Below are 24,007 nucleotides of genomic sequence, written 5' to 3'. Positions count from 1 at the left end.
TGCAGAAAAATCACTATTTTGTATAGCCTGAGCAGAAAACTGAGTAACTAAAAGTTTACCTAGTTCTTCTATGGCAGTCCATATTGACGTTAGGGAAATCTTGGTAGGACCCTCTAATGTGAAGGAAAAAGCTGGCAAAGTCTGTGTACTCCCTTCAGCATGCACCAGATATCACCATCCAAGAACACCCCTATTGTCCATCTGGAGGGAAGAAGAACTTTCACCATCCAGATTCTGGCTCCTTCAGGGGATACCAGCATTGGGTCCGCTCCCAGTGCACCCGACACTGAGGCCACATCCAGCAGTACCCCTGCAGGTCTCACTAATGCTGTATTCAGGAGGGGAGAGTGCCATTCTCCTGGACTCAAATATGTATCTGAGGCCAATGCATGGCTCCCAGCAGCACCTATCCGGTTCCCAGTGTTGCCACCAAAGCTTGGAAATGATGGTCCATCAGACCTGCAACACGAGAGCTGAAGGAGCAGAACCCTGCCTCTGGCCTGCCCCTTTCCATTCCTTGCCTCCCATAACAGGAGACTGAGAGAGTCAGGAAATGATCTTCCTCTCACACATCCTATTCAAGTCATAGAGCTATTTTTCATTTGCTTCTGTGGTGTATTTAGATTTTAGCAAAGCCTTTGACATGGTTCCATATAGATAACTAATAAATAAACTGAGTGCCCTCAGTATGGGCCCTAAAGTAACTGACTGGGTTAGGAACTGGTTGAATGGAGGGCAACAAAGGGTATTGGTAAATGGAGCTCATTCTGAGGAAAAGGAATGTTACCAGTGGTGTGCTGCATGGTTTAGTTCTTGGGCCGGTTCTTTTTAACATTTTTGTAAGCGATATTGCTAAAGGACTGTGTGGTAAGGTTTGCCTCTTTGCAGATGATATGAAAATCTGCAATAGGGTAGACAACGTTGATCGAGTGGATAACAAAAGGAAGGACTTAGCAAAGCTAGAGGAATGGTCTGGATTTTGGCAGCTTAGATTTAATGCTAAAAAATGCAGGGTCATGCATTTGGGCTACAAACATCCAAGGGAATGGTATAGTTTAGGGGGTGAAGATGTGATGTTATGATCTTAAGGTAGCCAAACAGGTAGAAAATGCAATGATAAAAGCTAGAAGGGTGCTTGGATTCATAAGGAGAGGAATGGCCAGTGAGAAAAAAGAGGTGGTGATGCCCCTGTCTGAGACTCTGGTAAGACCTCATTTAGAATATTGTGTACAATTCTGGAGACTGCACCTTTAAAAAGATATAAACAGGATACAATTGATCCAGATGGCGGCTACTAAAATTATCAGTGTTCTTCATCATAAAGCATATGGGGACAGACTTAAGCATCTCAAAATGTACACTTTGGATGAGAGGTGGGAGAGAGGAGATATGATAGAGACATTTAAATACCTACGCTGCATAAATGCACAGGAGGCGAGTCTCTTTCAATTGAAAGGAAGTTCTGGAACGAAGGGACACTTGATGAAGATGAAAGGGGATAGATTCAGAAGTAACCTGAGGAAACACTTCTTCACGGAAAGGGTGGTGAATTCGTGGAACAGCCTCCCTGTGGAAGTGGTGGAGACGAAAACAGTATCTGAATTCAAGAGAGCTTAAGACAAGTACATGGGATCTCTAAGGGAGTAATAGTGAGAATAGATGGCATGGATGGGCAGATTGCATAGGTCATGTGGTCTTTATCAGCCTACATTTTTCTATGTTTCTGTGCTCATATTGCCATTTAAAACTAGGTTGAAGGTCAACACAAAAGAAGAAGACCAGCAATGTGATGGATTGATACAATAACAGCAGCTATGGATGCCACTCTATCAATGATTAGCCGCCGACTGAAGACTAAACAAAGTTCAGGACAACTATCTACAGGGTCGCCTTGACTCGACACAACTTGATGGCACAAAACGGTTGTTCCGAAAACAGATTCAAAATAAAAACTGATCACCTGAAAACCACTTTCTGAATAGGTATATATAAACCACCTCGATTTGTGCTTCAAAAGAGGCAGTATATCAAAACTTGAGAAACTTCAACTTTCTGTGCCTTGCATTATGTTTATTTATGTTTTCATTCATTTTATATACTTGATATACCGCTGTACCTGACTAGCAGGTCAATGCGATTTACATAGTCAAATAATAAAAGGTAGGGAAAGAAATACCATTAAATAAAAGTTAATTCAAGCTCACCAGTAATAGAGATACAGAGAACAAGTAACACATAGGGAGGGGATTGTGCAGGAGAGCAGCATGTTTAAAATTTGTCAAAGCTGAGAAGATTGCACATGCACATGGGAATTCTGGAAGATTTCTTGCCTGCACCATGCCTACTGTCATTTTCTTGAACACTAAAATTCACCCAGCTACAAAACATCAATGCCAATAATACATTTTATTTGGTGTTATTCTATTTGGGTTGATAGGGGAAGGTTTTCCCCTTGTGTGACAGTTTCTTGGCAGGCTATTAGGAAGGTGGTTTGTCATTGCCTTCCCCGGTCATTTTGCCGAGCTCTGTCTAAAATACTAGGGAGCCGATATTCAGATTGCAGGAGTTAAGCTGGCTAACTCCTGCGGTCGGCGCTGATCCCGGATATTCAATGCCAGTTATCCCCCACTGAATATTAGCGGATAGCCGGTTCAGTTCTATTTAACCTATCAGCAGCCATTCTGGCCGGTTAAATAGCACTGAATATCAGGGGGCCTGTGATTTTAAAGCACGCAAAAAATAACCTCCATTTTACTAACAAGATGTTCGCTACAAAGTTATATCAGTTGTGACTTTATTTACTGAAGACAGTATACAGTGAAAGAACTCAAGAATACGGACTTGGCACATGGTTGCTATAGTAACATATATCAAAATGGATGTCTCTTGTGGCTTTCCGTTATTGGGAAAAGTTTGAAGCATGTCATAACATGAATGGGATTTTTTATTTTCCAAGAGAAAGCAACTGAGCATCTGGCAGCAATTAGAAGCTGCAGTATCAAACTATCTTTTTGTCTTTCATGGGCAACCCTAAAACAAATATGAAAAGCATCGGGGGGGGGAAAGCTCTGCCTGCAATTACTTACAAACATTTATTCCAAAGGTCTGAGCATTGGATATATCTTCTAGATGTGCAAAAGATGTTTTTTCTTTACATTCTGTCCTATGCAAAAAATCATTGAAAATGTCAGCAGAAAGGGACTATTTTGACCCACCCACTCCGCCCATTTATACCTGTTTGCTGTTTGTCATCCCACTTGCTCTTGCATAGAGGTTTCTATGTATCTATACAATATATGCTTGAAATCTGTCAGTGTTTCAGATGTTAGTTTTCACTGGAAGCCCGTCTCGGGTGCCCATCACCTTCTCAGTAAAACAATATTTTATCATATTTCTTTATATTTCCCACTTTTCAGTTAACATAGTAAATGACGGCAGATAAAGACCTGTACGATCCATCCAGTCTGCCCAACAAGATAAACTCATTTTACATGGTATGTGATACTTTATATGTATACCCGAGTTTGATTTGTCCTTGCCTTTCTCAGGGCACAGCCCATAGAAGTCTGCCCAGTATTGTTCTTGTACTAAGTTCTGAAGCTAACATCGAAGCCCCTTAAAATTTACACTCCAGCCCATCCCTATCTATTCAGTCACGATCAGGGCATAGACCGTAGAAGTCTGCTCAGCTCCTGCTTTGTTTCCAATTACTGGCGTCGCCACCCAATCTCCACTAAGATTCCACGGAACCATTCCTTCTAAACAGGATTCCTTTGTGTTTATCCCACGCATGTTTGAATTCCATTACCGTTTTCATCTCCACCATGGGAGGGCATTCCACATATCCACCACCCTCTCCATGAAAACATACTTCCTTACATTAGTCCTGAGTCTGCCCCCCTTCAACCTCAATTCATGTCCTCTAGTTCTGCTGCCTTCCCGTCTCCGGAAAAGGTTAATTTGCGGATTAATACCTTTCAAATATTTGAACGTCTGTATCATATCACCCCTGTTTCTTCTTTCCTTCAAGGTATACATGCTCAGGTCAGCAAGTCTCTCCTCGTACGGTTTGCAATGCAAATCCCATACCATTTTCGTAGCTTTTCTTTGCACCGCTTCCAGTCTTTTTACATCTTTAGCAAGACACGGCCTCCAAAACTGAACACAATACTCCAATTGGGGCCTCACCAACAACTTGTAGAGGGGCATCAACACCTCCTTTCTTCTGCTGGTTATGCCCCTCTCTACGCAGCCTAGCATCCTTCTGGCCACGGCCGTCGCCTTGTTGCATTGTTTCTTCACCTTCAGATCCTCTGACACCAACACCCCAAGGTCTCTCTCTTGAGTTGAGCTTACTAATCTCTCCCCTCCTATCCGGTATCTCTCTTTTGGGTTTCTGCACCCCAAGTGCATCACTCTACACTTCATGGCATTAAATTCTAACTGAAATTCACAACACAGCCTCACACTGGCTGTGTAACTCTAATGTTGAACACCCACTCTGTTGTCAGCTTTGTCGTATATAACCTAAGTTGAGAAAGAAGGCTTTTTTCTCCACTTAGGTTATATACGACAAAGCTGACAACAGAGTGGGTGTTCAACATTAGAGTTACACAGCCAGTGTGAGGCTGTGTTGTGAATTTCATTTATTAGTTGAAGCTTGAATGAATGATTAAATTTTAACTGCCAGTCTCTCGACCATTCTTCTAACGTTCAGAGATCCCTTCTCTTCATTTCTACTCCCTCCAGGGTATCCACTCTATTGGCTATTTTCGTGTCATCCGCAAAAAGGCACACCTTTCCTTCCAACCCTTCAGCAATATCTCCCACAAATATATTAAACAGAATAGGCCCCAGTACCGACCCCTGAGGAGCTCCACTGCTCACCTTCCTTTCCTCCGAGCGGATTCCATTTACCACCACCCTCTGCCACCTCTCAGTCAACCAGTTTCTTATCCAGCTCACCACTTTCGGTCCTAAGTTCAACCCTTTCAGCTTATTCACGAGTCTACTGTGGGGGATCGTATCAAAGGCTTTGCTGAAGTCCAAGTAGATTACATCTAGCGCACGTCCCTCATCCAGGCACATGTATTGAATGCGCACAGGTCCATTTTTCAGTGCACCTGCAAAAAAAAGCCTTTTTTAAAAAAAATTAGTCAATAATGAACGTGCTACAAAATTAAAATTGGCATGCATCCATTTTGTGCCTGAGACCTTACCGCCACCCATTGACTTAGCAGTAAGGTCTCACGTGTTAACCGGGCAGTAATCGTCAGCGTGAGTACATTGCCAATTACCGCCCGGTTAGTGCCATGCGGTAGAAAATAGAAATTATTTTCTGCTGCTTGTTTTGGACAGAAGTAAAAATTAGAATTACCACCCGGGGCATGCGGTAGCCGGGCGGTAGTTCTAATTTGATGCACATCGTATGCACGAAGGCGCCTATGCACCTTAGTAAAAGGGCCCTTTAGTTCTGTAAACATTGTAACTTACTACCTAATAGCAGTATATTAAGTTGTAAATAAACTGTAAACTGTACTGGAACTACAAACACCAGGAACTCATCCATCCACTTCTGTCTCACCTAACCTATCACAAACAACCTCACTATGTAGTCATACACTTTTATCTAGTACTTTTTACTTTTTTTTACTGAGTTTATTTAACTCAGTGTCCATCCTTTTCATCTATAAAAATGACCTTCATGAGCCCATCCACTTCAGCCCTGGATCCTATTTCAACCAAACTTGTCAATGTTTAGTTCCTTTCATGTCTACCATCAGGAATTCAACTTTAGAGAAATGTCAGGTTCCTACTTTCTGGAAGAATGCAATTGTCCATCCTATTCTAAAAATGCATTAACTCCAGCCAGCCAGCTACAGACCAGTATCTAATGTTCTCTTTACCTCCAAAATTGTAGAGAAGGTGATTCTTTCCCAGTTACACAAATTACAGGTACATGAAGAAAACTAATGTCCTTTACCCTAGACAGTCAGATCACCTGTTCTCCACTTTCAACTCGCATAGTTTGTATCTCTATAAATATATCTCAAGCTGCTTCCTAATCAATATGGCTGCAAAATTCTTGGTTTAAAGTTAAAAGTAATTGAAAACCTGCACTGCCAAACTTCATTAGTTCACAAAAAGTAAACTGTCACATACTGATGGCATCAGTGTATGCAAAATCAATGCTCCAAAATAGATTAGGATTAGAGAGTTAAACGGGGACAAAAATCTAACCTGTCCCCACCCGTCCCTTCTGGAATCTAACCTGTCCATACCCATCCCCGTTGGAATCTTACCTATTACCATCCAACCCCTAAAAATGTAACCCTTCCTCACCCATCCCTGTAAGAATTTAACCCATCCCCACAAGAATTTAATAGTACCTAAAAAAAAATTCCAGTTGACTCTCTCAGTGTCTCTCTGGGATCTGGAGAGGAAGAAGGAAGGAATGGAAGTTGGAACTTGGAACACTCTGGTGAACACATGTAAGACTTGTCTCTGATTTGCTGGCATTGTGTGTTGAGAGGTCGCCACGGGCACATGCCAGTAGGTCAGCTGACCTCTGATGCTCATGCCTTTGTCAGAGAGATGAGACATGCACATCAGCCCAGGAGCAGGAGGATTAATGTAAGACTTTCCACATTTTCACTATTAAAGCAAGGAGGAAGAGGAGGTACTCAAAGTACTTGGTATTTGGTAGGTGAGAGACTGGTGCAGGTGCAGCTTACACTTCCATGGGAATATCACAGGAACTGCTTCCATCCTCATAGGAACCCCAGAAGAACTGCTTCTGTCCCCACAGGAACCCTGCAGCCCTGGAGGGGATTCCCATGAATCTCGCTCCCATGCAGGTCTCTAATTAATATGTCTTTGAAATTGACCAGTCACTGTCTTATCACTCTGTACCAATTACAGTTACAATTTCTCTTTCTCTTAAAGTCCTCAAATACCATTAGGTTCTATGCAGATTCCAATAAAAAGAACTAGGCTTACCCTAGATGAACATTACAGTAATAATTATGAGCCTCAAAATAACAAATAAATGTATATTGACCTGATTTGAAAAGGAAATGAATTCCAAATTAAAGCAGCTTGATAAGCAAGATTGGATACTAAAATGTTCTTAGAGCATAATTACATGGGGTGAGGAAAATGCAATACAAGTTTATTGCATAATTCCTTGAACCTATTGCTCTTCTGGCAGCATATCGTAACCATCATGTAAAGGGGCCTTCCATATATTTTATAAAATATCAGTTTGCAAAGCTTAAATTGTACACATGCTTCTATAAGTAACCAGTAAATTTCTATAAACAGCAGAGTACTACTACTACTACTACTATTTAGCATTTCTATAGCGCTACAAGGCGTATGCAGCGCTGCACAAACATAGAAGAAAGACAGTCCCTGCTCAAAGAGTTTACAATCTAATAGACAAAAAATAAATAAAGTAAGCAAATCAAATAAATTAATGTGAACGGGAAGGAAGAGAGGAGGGTAGGTGGAGGCGAGTGGTTACAAGTGGTTATGAGTCAAAAGCAATGTTAAAGAGGTGGGCTTTCAGTCTAGATTTAAAGGTGGCCAAGGATGGGGCAAGACGTAGGGGCTCAGGAAGTTTATTCCAGGCGTAGGGTGCAGCGAGACAGAAGGCGCGAAGTCTGGAGTTGGTAGTAGTGGAGAAGGGAACAGATAAGAAGGATTTATCCATGGAGCGGAGTGCACGGGAAGGGGTGTAGGGAAGGACGAGTGTGGAGAGATACTGGGGAGCAGCAGAGTGAGTACATTTATAGGTTAGTAGAAGAAGTTTGAACAGGATGCGAAAACGGATAGGGAGACAGTGAAGGGTCTTGAGGAGAGGGGTAGTATGAGTAAAGCGACCCTGGCAGAAGACGAGATGGGCAGCAGAGTTTTGAACCGACTGGAGAGGGGAGAGGTGACTAAGTGGGAGGCCAGCAAGAAGCAGATTGCAGTAGTCTAAACGAGAGGTGACAAGGGTGTGGATGAGGGTTTTGGTAGAGTGCTCGGCAAGAAAGGGGCGGATTTTACGGATGCTGTAAAGAAAGAAACAACAGGTCTTGGCAATCTGCTGGATATGAGCAGAGAAGGAGAGAGAAGAATCAAAGATGACCCCAAGGTTTCGAGCTGAGGAGACAGGGAGAATGAGAGAGCCATCAACAGAAATAGAAAACGGGGGGAGCGGGGAGGTGGGTTTGGGGGGGAAAATGAGAAGCTCAGTTTTGGTCATATTTCATTTCAGGTGGCATTGAGACATCCAGACAGCAATGTCAGACAAGCACGCTGAAACTTTGGTTTGGATGCAAGGTGAGATATCAGGGGTAGAAAGGTAGATTTGGGAGTCATCAGCATAGAGATGGTAGGAAAAGCCATGGGATGAGATTAATGAACCAAGGGAAGAAGTGTAGATAGAAAAGAGGAGGGGACCAAGAACAGAACCCTGAGGTATGCCGATAGGCAGAGGGATAGAAGTAGAAGAGGATCCACCAGAGTGAACACTAAAGGTGCGAAGGGAGAGGTAGGAAGAGAACCAGGAAAGGACAGAGCCCTAGAATCCAAGTGAGGACAGGGTATCGAGAAGTATGCTGTGATCGACAGTGTCAAAAGCAGCGGAAAGATCAAGAAGAATGAGGATGGAATATTGACCTCTGGATTTAGCCAGTAATAGGTCATTGGAGACTTTAGTAAGCGCAGTTTTGGTTGAGTGGAGAGGGCGAAAACCAGATTGTAGTGGGTCAAGAATAGCATGTGAGGAGAGAAAATCAAGGCAGCGGCGGTGAACAGCACGCTCAAGTAATTTGGAGAGAAAAGGAAGGAGGGAGATGGGTCGGTAATTAGAGGGACAAGTAGGGTCAGATGAAGGCTTCTTAAGGAGAGGTGTGACCACAGCATGTTTAAAGGCAGCAGGGACAGTCGCAGTGGAAAGTGAGAGGTTGAGAATGTGACAGATAAAAGGAATAAGAGCAGGAGAGATGGCATTAAGAAGGTGGGTGGGAATGGGATCAGAAGAACAGGTGGTACATTTTGAGGAAGAAAGGAGAAGTGTAGTTTCCTCAATAGTAACTTCAGGAAAGGAGGAAAGGGAATGAGGGGAAGGAGAGAGAGGGGAACAGACTAGTGGAGGGAGAGGTGGTGAGGTAGAGAAAGCAAGGTTTATCTTTTGAACCTTGTTGTGAAAGAATTCAGCAAGGGTCTGAGGAGATAATGAAGGGGGAGTTGGGGGAGGGGCACCTTGAGGAGAGAGTTCAATGTGGTGAAGAGAAGTTGAGGATTAGAGCCAAGAGAGTTGGTCAGTTGGATATAATAATCCTGTTTAGCACGTAAAAGAGCAGATTGGAAGGAGGTCAGCATGAACTTAAAGTGTAAGAAATCAGCAAGGGCCCGAGATTTCCGCCAGAGGCGTTCGGCGGAGTGGGTACAGGAACATAGGTAGCGGATATTAGAAGTCAGCCAGTAACTAACATATCTGTGCATGGAACAAATCAGTCTTAAATCCATATCCTGGATAGTTTGTATTTTTAAAAGAAGATATCTATAATATGCTTTGCCACTTGCACATCTTCACCATTGAGGGTGGGAGGCTGAGTTAGGAGTTTGCTATGACGATGGGGATTGGACAGCTATGGAAGTTTCATCTGTTAAAACCTCTCCTGCTGTAAACATTCTTTCTACTTTTTGAGTGAGTGAAAAATCAATTCACCTCAACCTGCTCCACACCACTCAGGTTTTGAAGACCTCAATAATATCCCCCCTCAACCGTTTCTTTTCCAAGCTGAAGAGCCCTAACCTCTTTAGTCTTTCCTCATACGGGAGTAGTTCCATCCCCTTTGCCATTTTGGTCGCTCTTCTTTGAATCTTTTCTAATGCCGCTATATCTCTTTTGAACACAATACTCAAGGTGAGGTCACACCATGAAGCATTACAGAGGCATTATATTATTTTTGGTCTTATTTTGCATCCCTCAAGGACTACACTTTCAAAGCTCACAATTTGAAAGTGTACAATGGGTTTTTTTTCTTCTTCAGTTAGCTGTTGCATGGAATGATGAATATGAGTTTGTTAGCACAGGGCAGTAAGCTTTTACAAATTGGGGTTGGCAAGCTGTGCATTCGCTTTATAAATTCTCTAGATTTTCTGCTCATGAAGCTTAGCCAGCTCCCCATGGGCTTTGAAATCAGCAAAGGGTACCTTCCTCACTTTTTTATTACACCATGGAAAATCAAAATTATGTGAGGGTAATGCCTGAGGAAAAGTACTACGGTATTGAGAGCATGATGCCTTATGAGAAAGAGGCTTTCACACAATGGTTTCATTAAAGATTTACTATCCCATCTATCAGGCAAATGTCTAGGCGTTTACATTCTAAAAGGTATGTCTTAACTTCTAAACATACAAGTATTGCAACAATACATGAAGAAAAGGGAAAGGGGGTTGAACTACAAAGTTTGTAGGAAAGTGAGGAGGGGGAAAAAAGTAGGTGGGGAGTGCTGGAGGTTAAGCAGTCAGGCAGGGTCATCCCCACGGTCTCTGTGTATAAAAGTTAAGAAAATGCATCCCTGAACAGGAAAGTCTTGAGGTTAGTTTTGAACTGTTGTAGGGAGGTTTGATGGCGAAGTGGTTGTGGTAGTTTGTTCCAATGTTCTGGTCTCTGTACAGAGAAAATATCTTTCTGAGTTTGATCATATCTAATATCATGAAAGGATGGAATGGCTAGCAGGTTTTGGAATGACAAAGACAATTGTACAGTGAGAACAAGAATAAGAAGTTTGATTTACAGAAATAACTGGCCTTCTACTGTAAGCAGGATGCCTATATTTTACAAAAAGCCTGTGTCCTCTACAGAGAGAAGGTTATCAATAGAAATCAAACAAAATAAACCTACCAACACCCATTCTGTTAGAATATCAATGAAATGCTTTGATGTCCCCATGCATACCCCCACCCTCCCACTCTGTCAGATTGTCAAAGTAATGCTTTGATGTTTCTCTTATATATACTATCTGCTACCACATTTGCTTATTTCTGATCTGATGAAGAAGGGCAACCTTTGAAAGCTAATCAAGAAATGTATTAAGTTATGTCCAATAAAAAAGGTATCATCTTATTTTCTTTTCCATGTTTTATTTTGTTTGATTTCTATTGATAACCTTTAAGAGTGGACTAACACAGCTACCACACCTCTCTACTCTACAGAGAGGAAATTATGAAAATGAAAGAGAGGGTTGCAGAGGTAGAAGTAGAAGAAATACCGAGGGGTGGGGCGGCGATCCTAAGGAATTGTATAGACCTGTTGAAATACATCACACTCGCTTCCGTGTGTATGGCCATGTTCAGGCTCATGTGTTTAAAATCAAGAACCAGAATCATAGTCTGCTATTGAGACAGACATGGGAAGCAACTGCTTGCCCTGGGATTTGTAGTATGGAGTGTTGCCACAATTTGGGTTTCTGCCAGGTACTTGTGACCTGGCTTGGCCACCGCTTGGAAAACAGGATACTGGGCTGGATGGACCATTGGTCTGACCCAGTAGGGCTACTCTTATATTCATCGATAGACCAAGAGACATTCAACTGCCAGCATCCGCTGGTTGATGAAGATAAAGAACACATACAGATCTGGCATGATCTAAAGGGTGGCGAAATGCAGGTGGGTGACTATTTTCTCAACAGCTGTATTTCTATTTTATACCCAGCTATCAGAATGATGCCTAGAATATGCTCCAAGCACAGTCTCTGGAAAAGTGCTTGTAGTTTCCATGCTCTGCATCTATCCAATGCACAACCATGACAGTCTTTAGCCTCAGCCTCAGACCAACAGTGGTATACAATGCAGTAAACCACTATTCCACTTTTCCAATAAAGAGCGTGGATTCTCTGTTGTTTAATGAGAATGATAAGGTACCAGCACTGCATGTCTTGAACATCCTCAGGTCTAGAGGCTCATTTGCAAAGTCTCTGTATACCTTGGGCATTCTCGGGCATGTCTTGACAGCAGCACAAGCAGCACATACACGTGATATTGAATGGTTATGGCTCCTCAGCATCCCTATACCTTTTGTCATTCACCTACAACAGAATATGGGCAGTCTGTTCAAGAAAAACAACTACAAGGTATACCCCAGAACATAATTTGTCAGAAGGAAAACAAAACTACAGGCATACCCGTGAAACAAGGGGAGACAACTCTTCCATCTGGTTTAGAAGATCCATGAATTCAGTATCTTCATTCACTTGACACATTTTTGTGTCATCAATGGCATCTCCAAACATGTCTTCTGCCAAATCCATGGCATTTTTGGTCACGGTTCTGTTCTGTTCGCAGAAACCCAAATAGGAACTGGAGTTCCAAGATGGCCGCTGACTGAGACAGACGTGTTTTAGAGCTCCTCCAGATTTTACTGTTACTCTCTAATTACCTTGTAATGCCAAAGAGAAGGGGCAGAGCTGCTGCTACTGCAGCCCAGCAGTAAAGACCTTTGATATCTTCTGGCTTGATTGAATCTTATCTGCAACGAGCTCAGGTTTCGACAGCAGCGTCGGTGAGCGGTTCGCTGGAACAGCCCAGGATAGGAGACCAGGAGCTGAACCTTGAACTTGAAGTTTCTTTGAGCCCCGACGCAAGGGCCCCTCCTCCCCAGCCTGTGAGAAGTAGTTCTCCGGTGGCGGCGTCCTTAGCCCTGAATACCGAAGTGTTACAGGGTGGAACTGGACGGGAGGCAGTGTTAGCTTTAACGGAGAACGTGGGAGATTTTTCAGCTTCTTCCCTGTTATCTCACACTGCCGGAAAAACACAGGAGGAGTTGCGAGGGACATTGGAAGATGAGAAACATGTTTCACAGGAAGAGAGTGACAGCATTGGATTTGCTAAACTTTTTCAGAAACCAGATGATGTGACATTGGACAATATAGATTGGACAATGTCTGGCAGTTGATTGCAGAAATGGGGAAGTTTTTGTGCCCCCAGATGAGGAAAATAAGAAATGAAGTTGTGATATTAGATGGGAAGGTAACAGAAATTGAGCATGAGGTGAAAATAGTTAAAGCAGATTTGGCTAAACAGGAAAAGGATGTTTTAGAGTTGAAATCACAGCAAACAACAATGCTTAAAGACTTGGTTAATTTAAGGAGAAAATCAGAAATGCTGGAAAATACTTCAAAATCTAATAATCTGTGTTTTATAAATTTTCCGCGACAACCACTTATCTCCCCTCAGGAGATGCTAAAAAATTACCTCAGAGAAATTCTAGAGATAGAAGATAAAGATATGCCACCCTTTTCACAGGTATTTTATATACCCATGAAGGGTTTAGATCCTTTACAAAGGAATAATATTCAGAATGCGCAACCATTGGATGTTTCTGCCCTTCTTGAAATGTCGGATTCAGAACAGATAACACCAACTACTATGTTGGCCACAGTAGCGTTACCTTTGGACAAGATCTGGATTTTAAAGAAGTTTTTTCAGAATAAAGAAAAAACCTTTCGTGGTTTGCAAACTCGTGTTTTTCCAGATCTAGCGAGGGAAACGCAAAGGCGACGCCAAAAGTTTTTACAGATGAGACAGGAGACACTTCATCTTGGCGCAACTTTTTACCTTAAATATCCTTGTAAATGTTTAATCTCCTATCAAGCCGTGAAATATGTTTATTTTGATCCTGACCAGTTGTCATCTTTTTTTAACATCTAAGAGAGCTCCTAGTTAAGTAAAGTCGAATAGAAACTCGTCTCTATCTCAAAATTTGATTTATAAAGTTTATTACCTGTTTTCTCCTATTTAGGAATCTTGGACTCCTGTTGTGGACTTTAAATGAAGCTATAATACTTAATTTGTGTTATGAATAATATCTTTAGATTTAATTGTAATAGTGGATTTTTCTTTACAAGTTTATACTTGTTTACTATGTATAAAAACGATAAATAACAAAAAAAAAAAAAGAAACCCAAATAGGAACAACGTTCCATGCTACCAATTCCAGGGCAAACAGTGACTTCCCCCATGTCCAACTCAACCACAGACTATGGACTTTTCCTCTAGGAACTTGTCCAAACCTTTTTTAAACCCAGGTACTCTAACCTCTGTTACCACATCCTCCGGCAACGAGTTCCAGAAAAAATATGTCCTCCTATGTAATTTATCTAATTGTGTGCCCCATCAGTTGCTATTTGTGAGGAGTACTAAACATTGTATTTGGTTGTGATTAAATGAAAAAAAGTCTCATTGTACACTGAAAATACACATTATGCTATTTACAAAGGCAATACAATACACATTAAAACATCATAGGGTGTAAATGGGGACCGAGCATTACAGAGTAACAAAAAAATTAGAGAGAAAATAAGGGTGACTAACTATGGGGCTCTTTTATTAAAGCTTAGCATGCACTAACTGACATGAACATGCACTAAGGGGGTCTTTTACAAAGGTGCAGTAGCGTTTTTAGCGCATGCCAATGGTTAACACGCACTGAATGCTAGAGACGTCCATAGGAATAAATGGATGTCTAGCGTTTAGCACACTCTTATTTTTAACACGCATTAAAAACACTAGCGCGCCTTTGTAAAAGGACCCCTAAGTGTACGGATCCAAAAAGGGGTGTGGTCATGGGCAGATTGGGGCATTCCCAGTGGTGTGCTGGAGCCGGCTCACACTGGCTTGCAAGAGCCGGTTGTTAAATTTTTTACCATCTTGCGAGCCGGTTGTTCTTCAGGGCAAGCCGGCTCTCCTCCCTCCCTTCCCCGAGCTACAGGGTCCCAGGCTCTGATTCCAGTGTACGTACCTGAAGAAGGCAACTACCCTGGTTGTCCAGTGGATTCTTCGGGGCAGGCAGGAAATATCCCCAGTCTTGCCTGTCCACTGCCGGCGCTGACCCTCCCCCGCTGCCAGATCGCTCTTTAAAAATGGCCGCTGAGACTTCCAGCTGCAGCCTCATGAGACTTCTGCTGAAGTCTTGGAGGCCGCCCTTGTAAGTCTCTGTGGCCATTTTGAAGAGCGATGCAGTAGCACCACGGGAGAGTCAGCGCCGGCAGCAGGCAGGAAAGACTGGGGATCTTTCCTGCCTGCTCTGAAGAATCCACTGGACAACCAGGTTACCTTCTTCAGGTATGTACTGGACTCAGAGACTGGGACCCTGTAGCTCACGCGTGGCGGGGCGGGGTAGGAGGAGAAGAGCAGAGCCGCCTTGCCCTGCACCACAGAATCTCAGTCTTTCTGGAGAGAGTAATGCATTGCCCCCTCCCAGGCTCTCTCCCTAGCAATAAAACATCAATACCGAAAAATTCAAAGAAACCAGCAAGCGATGTCACCAACTACCGCCCCATCGCCTCCATTCCTCTACTAATTAAATTGATGGAAAACAGGGTGACCTCTCAAATCAATGACTACATACAAAAATTCTTCATTCTACATGAGTCACAATCAGGCTTCCGTCCAGCCCACAACACAGAAACTGTCTTACTCACCCTAATATCCAAATTCAGACAAGAAATTGCATTTGGAAACAGCATCCTCCTTCTACAATTCGACTTGTCCAGTGCATTTGACATGGTAGATCACAACATACTAGCCAAATCATTGGACAAACTTGGAATCGGCGGTAACATTATTAACTGAATAAAAGGATTCATCACCTCAAGATCCTATCAAATTAAATCACCCACTGATATCTCATCCCCCTGGTCACCTATCTGCGGAGTACCTCAAGGATCCCCTTTATCGCTGATACTCTTCAATCTAATGATGATCCCACTAGCCAAAGCCCTATTCAGACATGGTCTAAACCCTTTCATTTATGCTGATGGCGTTACTATATTCATTCCCTTTAAATCAAACCTAACAGAAATCTCTGATAGATTATCCATGGGCATGAACATCTTAACCTCCTGGGCCAATGCCTTTAGGATGAAATTGAACAAAGAAAAAACACAGTGCCTAATCCTTTCATCTCAGCACTCCGCAATCCCCCCATCTAATCTCACCATCTCCGACACTACAATCCCCATTTCTGAAAACCTGAAAATCCTTGGAGTGACACTAGACAGCCACCTCTCCCTCGACAATCACGCCACATCCACCACAAAGAAAATGTTCACAATGATGTGGATATTGAAATGCGTAAAACCATATCTACCCCAGAAAACATTCCAGAATTTAGTGCAATCCACGGTACTTACCCATGCTGATTATTGCAACAATATTTTCTTAGGCTGCAAAGCCTATATCCTAAAAAAACTTCAGACCGCCCAAAATACAGCAGCAAGACTCATCTTTGGCAGATCACATTTTGAGAGTGCAACTCCTCTCCGTGCAAGACTGCACTGGCTCCCAATCAAAGAACGTATCAATTTCAAAGCCCAGACTTTAATCCACAAGATAATACACGGAGAATCTCCGAACTATATGATAAATCTGGTCGACCTTCCAGCTAGAAACATGTCTGTATCCTCACGAAAGTACCTCAACCTGCACTACCCCAGCTGTAAAGGTCTCAAGTACAAAACTTATTATGGATCCAATTTCTCCTTCCTGGGCAGCCGTCTATGGAACGCTCTCCCTAGATGTTACAGAATTAGGGGGATCTGCACCTAATTTCCGTATGGGGATTTACACCAGATTTTCATTGGTGTAAATGGTCACGCCTTAATGTAAATGTAAAAAAAAAGTGGGAGAGCGACCAAGGATACCAGAAACTGGAGGATGTTCGATAAAATACAATTTATTAATAATATGGAGACTTGACACAATGTCGTGTTTCGGCCGTCAGGCCTGCATCAGGAGTCTGGCAGCGAGGCTTTAAATACCGTCCGTTGTTGTAAAGGCGGGAGAGAAACGACCTTTGCTGGAGAGAATACCATACAACAGGGCTGTTGTATGGTATTCTCTCCAGCAAAGGTCGCTTCTCCCCCGCCTTTACAACAACGGACGGTATTTAAAGCCTCGCTGCCAGACTCCTGATGCAGGCCTGATGGCCGAAACACGACATTGTGTCAAGTCTCCAGTTTCTGGTATCCTTGGTCGCTCTCCCACTTTTTTTTACATTTCTGTTTTTACCGTGGGGTGTTTGAGTTCTCCGCTTTTCTGGCAGATTTTCCCTCACGCCTTAATGTAGTCACATTTCCTGGTGCTGAGTGCTATTCTATAAACCACGTCTAACGATGCATGGTTTATAGAATTGCACTAGGCACTATTCTTTTTGTGCCGATTTTTTTAGGTGCCATTTATAGAATCTAGTCCTTAGTGTGCACTCATGTCCGTTAGCACACACTAAACTGTAGTAAAAGAACTCCATAAGGAAAAATGACACATGAAGTCAGAAAAAGTACATGAAAATGATCTCAGCTACAGTAGGCGTGGATAAGCAGTCCTGCTACAGTATGTGCAGCCAGTATTAGTTCTTGTGTGTGTGACTGGCTGCTTCTTCCATTAAAGGCTTGGGAGCAGGGGCGTAGCCACGGGTGGGCCTGGACGGGCCCAGGCCCACCCACTTGCCCTCCAGGCCCACCCATCCAAATCCTTCATCGCTGTCGCTGCCTTTTCTCCCGCGGCTTCCGGGAGGCAGCGATCAGCGTTACCTGTAGTGCCTGCCCTAAAATTATGCTTCTTTTCTCCCCAGGCTTCGCCCCGCTCGTTTCTTCGCTCGTCGGCAGCGCTACGCTGCGCTGCTATTCAAACAGGCAGCTCCGCTCCTCTCTGCCGCGTCCATCCGGCCCTCTGATGCACTTCCTGTTTAGTAGGGCCGGATGGACGCGGCAGAGAGGAGCGGAGCTGCCTGTTTGAATAGCAGCGCAGCGTAGCGCTGCCGACGAGCGAAGAAACGAGCGGGGCGAAGCCTGGGGAGAAAAGAAGCATAATTTCAGGGCAGGCACTACAGGTAACGCTGATTGCTGCCTCCCGGGAGCCACGGGAGAAAAGGCAGCGACAGCGATGAAGGATTTGGATGGGTGGGCCTGGAGGGCAAGTGCTGGATTTGTGGTTTGTTGGTTGGGGGGGGAAGGGATACTTTTGCCAACAGTCAGACTTGTAGGAGGAAGGGGATTAGAGGGATCTGGGAAGGAAGAGAGCTGCTGGAGGTGGGAGGAAGGGGCTGGAGAGCTTCTGGAAGAGGGAGGGAAGGGAGAGAGCTGCTAGACATGGGAGGGAGAGGAGGAAGGGGTTGGAGAGCTGCTGGACAAGGGAGGAAGAGGAGGAAGGGACTGGAGGGAAGGGAGAGAGCTGCTGGACATGGGAGGAAGAGGAGGAGGGGACGATGAAAGGGAGAGAGCTGCTGAAGGAAGGGGAGGAGGGGACTGAATGGAAGGGAGAGAGCTGCTGGACATGGGAGGGAGAGGAAGAAGGGGCTGGAGAGCTGCTGGACACGCTAGGAAGAGGAAGAAGGGACTGGTGGAAAGGGGGAGAGCTCCTGGACATGGGAGGAAGAGGAGGAGGGGACGATGGAAGGGAGAGAGCTGCTGAAGGAAGGGGAGGAGGGGACTGAATGGAAGGGAGAGAGCTGCTGGACATGGGAGGGAGAGGAGGAAGGGGCTGGAGAGCTGCTGGACACGCTAGGAAGAGGAAGAAGGGACTGGTGGAAAGGGGGAGAGCTCCTGGACATGGGAGGAAGAGGAGGAGGGGACGATGGAAGGGAGAGAGCTGCTGAAGGAAGGGGAGGAGGGGACTGAATGGAAGGGAGAGAGCTGCTGGACATGGGAGGGAGAGGAGGAAGGGGCTGGAGAGCTGCTGGACACGCTAGGAAGAGGAAGAAGGGACTGGTGGAAAGGGGGAGAGCTCCTGGACATGGGAGGAAGAGGAGGAGGGGACGATGGAAGGGAGAGAGCTGCTGAAGGAAGGGGAGGAGGGGACTGAATGGAAGGGAGAGAGCTGCTGGACATGGGAGGGAGAGGAGGAAGGGGCTGGAGAGCTGCTGGACAAGCTAGGAAGAGGAAGAAGGGACTGGTGGAAAGGGGGAGAGCTCCTGGACATGGAAGGAAGAGGAGGAGGGGACGATGGAAAGGAGAGAGCTGCTGAAGGAAGGGGAGGAGGGGACTGAATGGAAGGGAGAGAGCTGCTGGACATGGGAGGGAGAGGAGGAAGGGGCTGGAGAGCTGCTGGACAAGCTAGGAAGAGGAGGAAGGGACTGGAGGGAAGGGAGAGAGCTGCTGGACATGGGAGGAAGAGAAGGAGGGGACGATGGAAGAGAGAGAGCTGCTGAAGGAAGAGGAGGAGGGGATCTGGGTGGAAGGGAGAGAGCTGCTGGACATGGGAGGAGAACTGGAGGGAAGGGAGAGAACTGCTGGTACAGCACAAGGAGGGAGGGAAGGGAAACAGAGATACCAGACCAAGGAGATGAAGGAAAAGGGAATATTAAACCTACAGCTTGAGGGAGGGAGGCAGGAAATCAAGCAACCAAACCAGATGCTGGAAAGAGGAGGGAGTGAGAAGGAGAGAAGCTGGATGGGGTAGGGTCAGAGAGGGTAGAAATATATTGGCACTGGGGACAAAGAGAGGGGAGAAGATGGACAGAGTAATATAGGGACACAGAGAAAAGGAGATACTAAACATGGAGGAAGATAGAGGTACAGAGATGGAAGAAGATGGAAGGATGGCAGAGAAAGAGGGAAAACGGATGGGTGGGGAGAGAGACACTGGATGGAAGGATGCAGAGAGAAAGGGGAGAGACTGGAAGGATGTGGAGAGAGAAGGGACACTGAACAGAAAAGGGTAGAGAGATAGACACTGGTTAGAAGGAGGGAGAGAGACATTAGATGGAAGGATCAGGAGAGAGGGTAGATGGGTAGAAGGATGGGGAGAGAAAGAGGGAAGACACTGGATGGAAGGGTAGGGAGAAAGAGGTGACACTGGATGGAAGGATGCAGAAAGAAAGAGGGGAGACTATTGGAGGATGGGGAGAGAGAGGGAAGACACTGGAAGGATGGGGAGAGAAAGAGGAGAGCTGCTGCATGGAAAGGGGGAGTAGTGATAGATTGGAGAATAAGAGGAAGAGGCATGGGGAGAACAAGGGTGAGAAAAAGATGAAAAGCCATAAGTAGATGAAGGAAATTAAAGAATGGATAGTAAGAATGAATTAAATCTGGACACAGAGAGAGGCAGAAAAATATTGAAGAAAGCAAAGAAAAAGGAGAGAAAAATGAGAAATGGCCAGGAAACCCTGGCAGAAGAGTTAAACGAAAGAAAGCAGAATCTAGAGACACAATGAGACAAAGTAAATGACCATACAAGAAAGGTAAAGAAAATAATTTTATTTTTAATTTAGGATAAAGTAATATGGTGTTAATAAAGTTTCAGAGACCAATACTTCCTTCCTTAGGTCAGGAGAGGATACCGTAACAGCATTATACTGACCTGAGGCAGGAGGTTTTGGCCTCTGAAAGCTCACTGAAAAGGATTAGTAAATTGTCTGAAATCGGATGCACTGAAAAGCAGCACTTTACCCTGTGTGACAAATGCATCTGAGTGTGACTAAATTTTGCTGGGGGGGGGGGGGGGGTACAGAGAAAATTTTATGCCCACCCACTTTGGGTTCAGGCCCACCCAAAATTGGCAGTCTGGCTACGCCACTGCTTGGGAGAAAAGGCAAACGTCAGCAGAGGGTTTCAATGTATCATCAACTCATGTAAAATGAGTTTATCTTGTTGGGCAGACTGGATGGACTATGTTACTATGTTTTGTATTGTTGAAAATATTTATATAACTTCATTAGAGTTGCTTTCCGATTTTCACTTATGCTGTTGTACTAAATACATTTTTATAATTTTATTTGTATTTATTAACTTTTTTGACAACCATCATGCAGCAATTCAATACAGTACCATGTACTAAGGACCCTATTCTATAAAGGTTATGCTTCTAAATGTATGCTAAATCTATGAGCGTAATAGGCCCTAAATAAGGAGCATAAATTTAGGAGCATAACCTTTATAGAATAAAGCCCTAAATACATTTTAACATATTTAGTCATGCTTTATAACACCTTCCATTGTTTTTACCCCCCAAGGATATCAAATGAGCACTCACCAAAACTTCAGATCCGGAGCCACAGTTACTTGAGAGCAGTGAGTGAAGTTTCAATCAACAGGAGTATGGACACTCTGGACCCCACAGCCCTGCTTGCATCTCCTAAATTCCGCTCTAGGAATGAAAGCTACATGAGAGCCATGAGCACTCTCAGTCAGGTGAGCGACACGCATGCATGGCAAAATGGACAAAATCCTGATGGACTCCTCCTGTGTTCTGAAAGCCAGGAAAAGCCTGGTCTTTCATACAAAGAAAAGAGGCATACTTTGGGGCATTTTTAACGCGTGGTTGATGTGTGTTAAATGCTAATGTGGAGTGGCCTAGTGGTTAGAGTGGTGGACTTTGGTCCTGGGGAACTGGGTTCAATTCTCACTGCAGGCACAGGCAGCTCCTTATGACTCTAGGCAAGTCACTTAACCCTCCATTGCCCCAGGTAGAAATAAGTACCTGTATATAATATGTAAGCCGCATTGAGCCTGCTATGAGTGGGAAAGCACAGGGTACAAATGTAACAAAAAAATAAAATAATGTGCCCATAGGAATATAATTGCACATTAGTGTTTAACGTGCCTTAATATTAAAGGCTTGTTAAAAACGCTAACGTGCCTTAGTAAACATACCTCTTAGTATATAGCACAAATCACTTTTTCTCTTACACGTCATCCTCCTTTTCATTTCCGTCAGCATCTGGAGATTGTTGCTGTGACTTGCATTCTGGTGTGTCTCCACCTTAGTTCCTTTACACACAGTAAAAAGAGAAACAGCACCTTCTCCTGTATTGCAACCTGTAACCGCCAATTCGTACATAAGGAAGCTATAAAGTTGAAGAGTCTTTCATATTTTTATTTTCACATTTTATATTACTGGCTATCTTCTGATCCGTAATCAGCAGCAGCTGTTAAAATGCATTTTTTCATTTTATAAGACCTCATGAAGCATGGACAGCTACCTCAAAGTTTCCGAATATGTTAAATAAACGTACTCTGAAGTGCTAGGGCCCTGTTTACTAAGGTGCATTAGTATTTTCAGTGCGCCTACACTTAGCGCGCATGCTAACCATGTAGGCGCCTATAGGGATATTGTAGGCACATACATGGTTAACGTGCATACATGGTTGACGCACATTAAAAACGTTAATGTGCCTATAAGCTGCTTAATAAACAGGGCCCTTAGTGTTATACTGTATAGGACCTTAAGGTAACAGCACTTTTTATGGTTTTGAGAGGTAAAATCTCATGATTCAAAAATAGACATTGTTCTGTTTTAAATTTATAATGCCATCTTGTACACTTTCCAGCTTATTTTCGAAAGAGATCACCAGCCATCTTCCGACACAAATCAGGAGATGGCCGGCGTGGTTGCGAGATGGCCTGCTTCGCCCGATAATGGAAAAAAGATGGCCGGGTTTGACGAGCATTTCGCCAGCTGCACTTGGTCCATTTAGTTTTAGGACCAAGTGTCAAAAAAGTGCCCCAATTGACCAGATGACCTCCCCTTACTCCCCCAGTGGTCACCAATCCCCTCCCACCCAAAAAAATTTAAAATAAAACATGTTTTTTGCCAGCCTCAAATGTCATACCCAGCTCCATGACAGCAGTATGCAGGTCCCTGGAGCACTTTTAGTGGGTGCAGTGCACTTCAGGCAGGTAGACCCAAGCCATCCCCCCCTACCTGTTACATGATTGAGGTTTTCAAAATTCTGGGTGGTGTAGAACATGTAGAAGTGACTTGATTTTTTTACTCTTTCAAAAAGTACAAAGACTAGGAGACACTCAATAAAGTTACATGGAAATATTTTTAAAGCAAATAGGAGGAAATATTTTTTAACTCAATGAATAGTTAAGCTTTGGAACTTTTTGCTGGTGGATGTAGTAACAGCGGTTAGCATAACTGGATTTTAAAAAGGTTTGGACAAGCTCCTGGAGGAAAAGTCCATTGTCTGCTATTGAGAAAGACATGGGAAAGCCACTGCTTGCCCTGGGGTTGGTAGCATGGAAATGCTGCTGCTATTTTGTTTTTTGCCAGGTACTTGTGACCTGGATTGGCCACAGTTGGAAACAGGATTCTGGGCTAGATGGACCATTGGTCTGACCCAGTATGGCTATTCTTATGTTCTTAAAAATTCAGTAGGTGTTCCTTCAACAGATAACTAGGGCAACCATCTAACAAACAAGAAGCTGATGAATATTCCAGTAAACATAACTTATGATAAAGACTATTATATTTCAATCATTTTTATTGATGGCTTAATATAAATGGGTGATACAAACACCAACAAATACACTACCTGGTGCCATAAACAAACTCCAGTGAAAAGTTAGCAAGTTCAACATCGTCATAAAGAACAAAATTACAGGGCATATACATAAGCATATACATTAGTCAATGGAAATCTTGCCTCAATAATCTACTGCGTTTCTTTGAAGGGGTGAATAAGCATTTGGACAAAGGTGAGCCGGTTGATATTGTGTATCTGGATTTTCAGAAGGCGTTTGACAAACTACCTCATGAAAGACTCCAGAGGAAATTAGAAAGTCATGGGAAAGGAGGCAATGTCCTACTGTGGATTAAAAACTGGTTAAAATATAGAAAACTCCAGGGAGTAGGGTTAAATAGTCAGTCTTCCCAAATGGAGAAGGGTAGATAGTGGGGTTCCCCAGGGGTCTGTGCTGGGACTGCTGCTTTTTAACGTATTTTTATAAATGATCTAGAGATAGGAATAACTAGTGAGGTAATTAGGGGCCCTGTTTACTAAGGCGTGCTAGTGTTTTAGCGTGCGCTACAAATTAGCGCACTAACACTAGAGACACCCAAAACGATAGCATGCCTACAGCGTGACTTAGTAAACAGGGCCCTTAATTTGCTGATGACACAAAGTTACTCAAAGTTGTTAAATCGCAAGAGGACTTTATATGACTGGGCATTCAAATGGCAGTTGACTTTTAATGTAAGCAAGTGCAAAGTGATGCATGTGGGAAAA

The 24,007-nt window shown here is 43.7% G+C and overlaps 1 protein-coding gene across 2 annotated transcripts in view; it reads left to right on the top strand.

Moving 5' to 3' along the window:
- DLGAP1 (DLG associated protein 1) overlaps positions 1 to 24,007 on the top strand; it is a 356,932-nt gene that overhangs the window by 73,190 nt on the left and 259,735 nt on the right. For both annotated transcript variants that reach the window (XM_030213104.1, XM_030213111.1), the window contains exon 3: positions 21,008 to 21,185. In XM_030213104.1, coding sequence (XP_030068964.1) covers positions 21,008 to 21,185 — 178 coding nt within the window. The remainder of the gene's footprint in view (positions 1 to 21,007; positions 21,186 to 24,007) is intronic.

This window comes from Microcaecilia unicolor, chromosome 1, assembly GCF_901765095.1.
Source record: "Microcaecilia unicolor chromosome 1, aMicUni1.1, whole genome shotgun sequence".
In the NCBI taxonomy this organism is placed as follows: Eukaryota; Metazoa; Chordata; class Amphibia; order Gymnophiona; family Siphonopidae; genus Microcaecilia; species Microcaecilia unicolor.
Note: the sequence above shows the minus strand (reverse complement) of the source record. Positions and strands in the feature narration are given on the sequence as shown.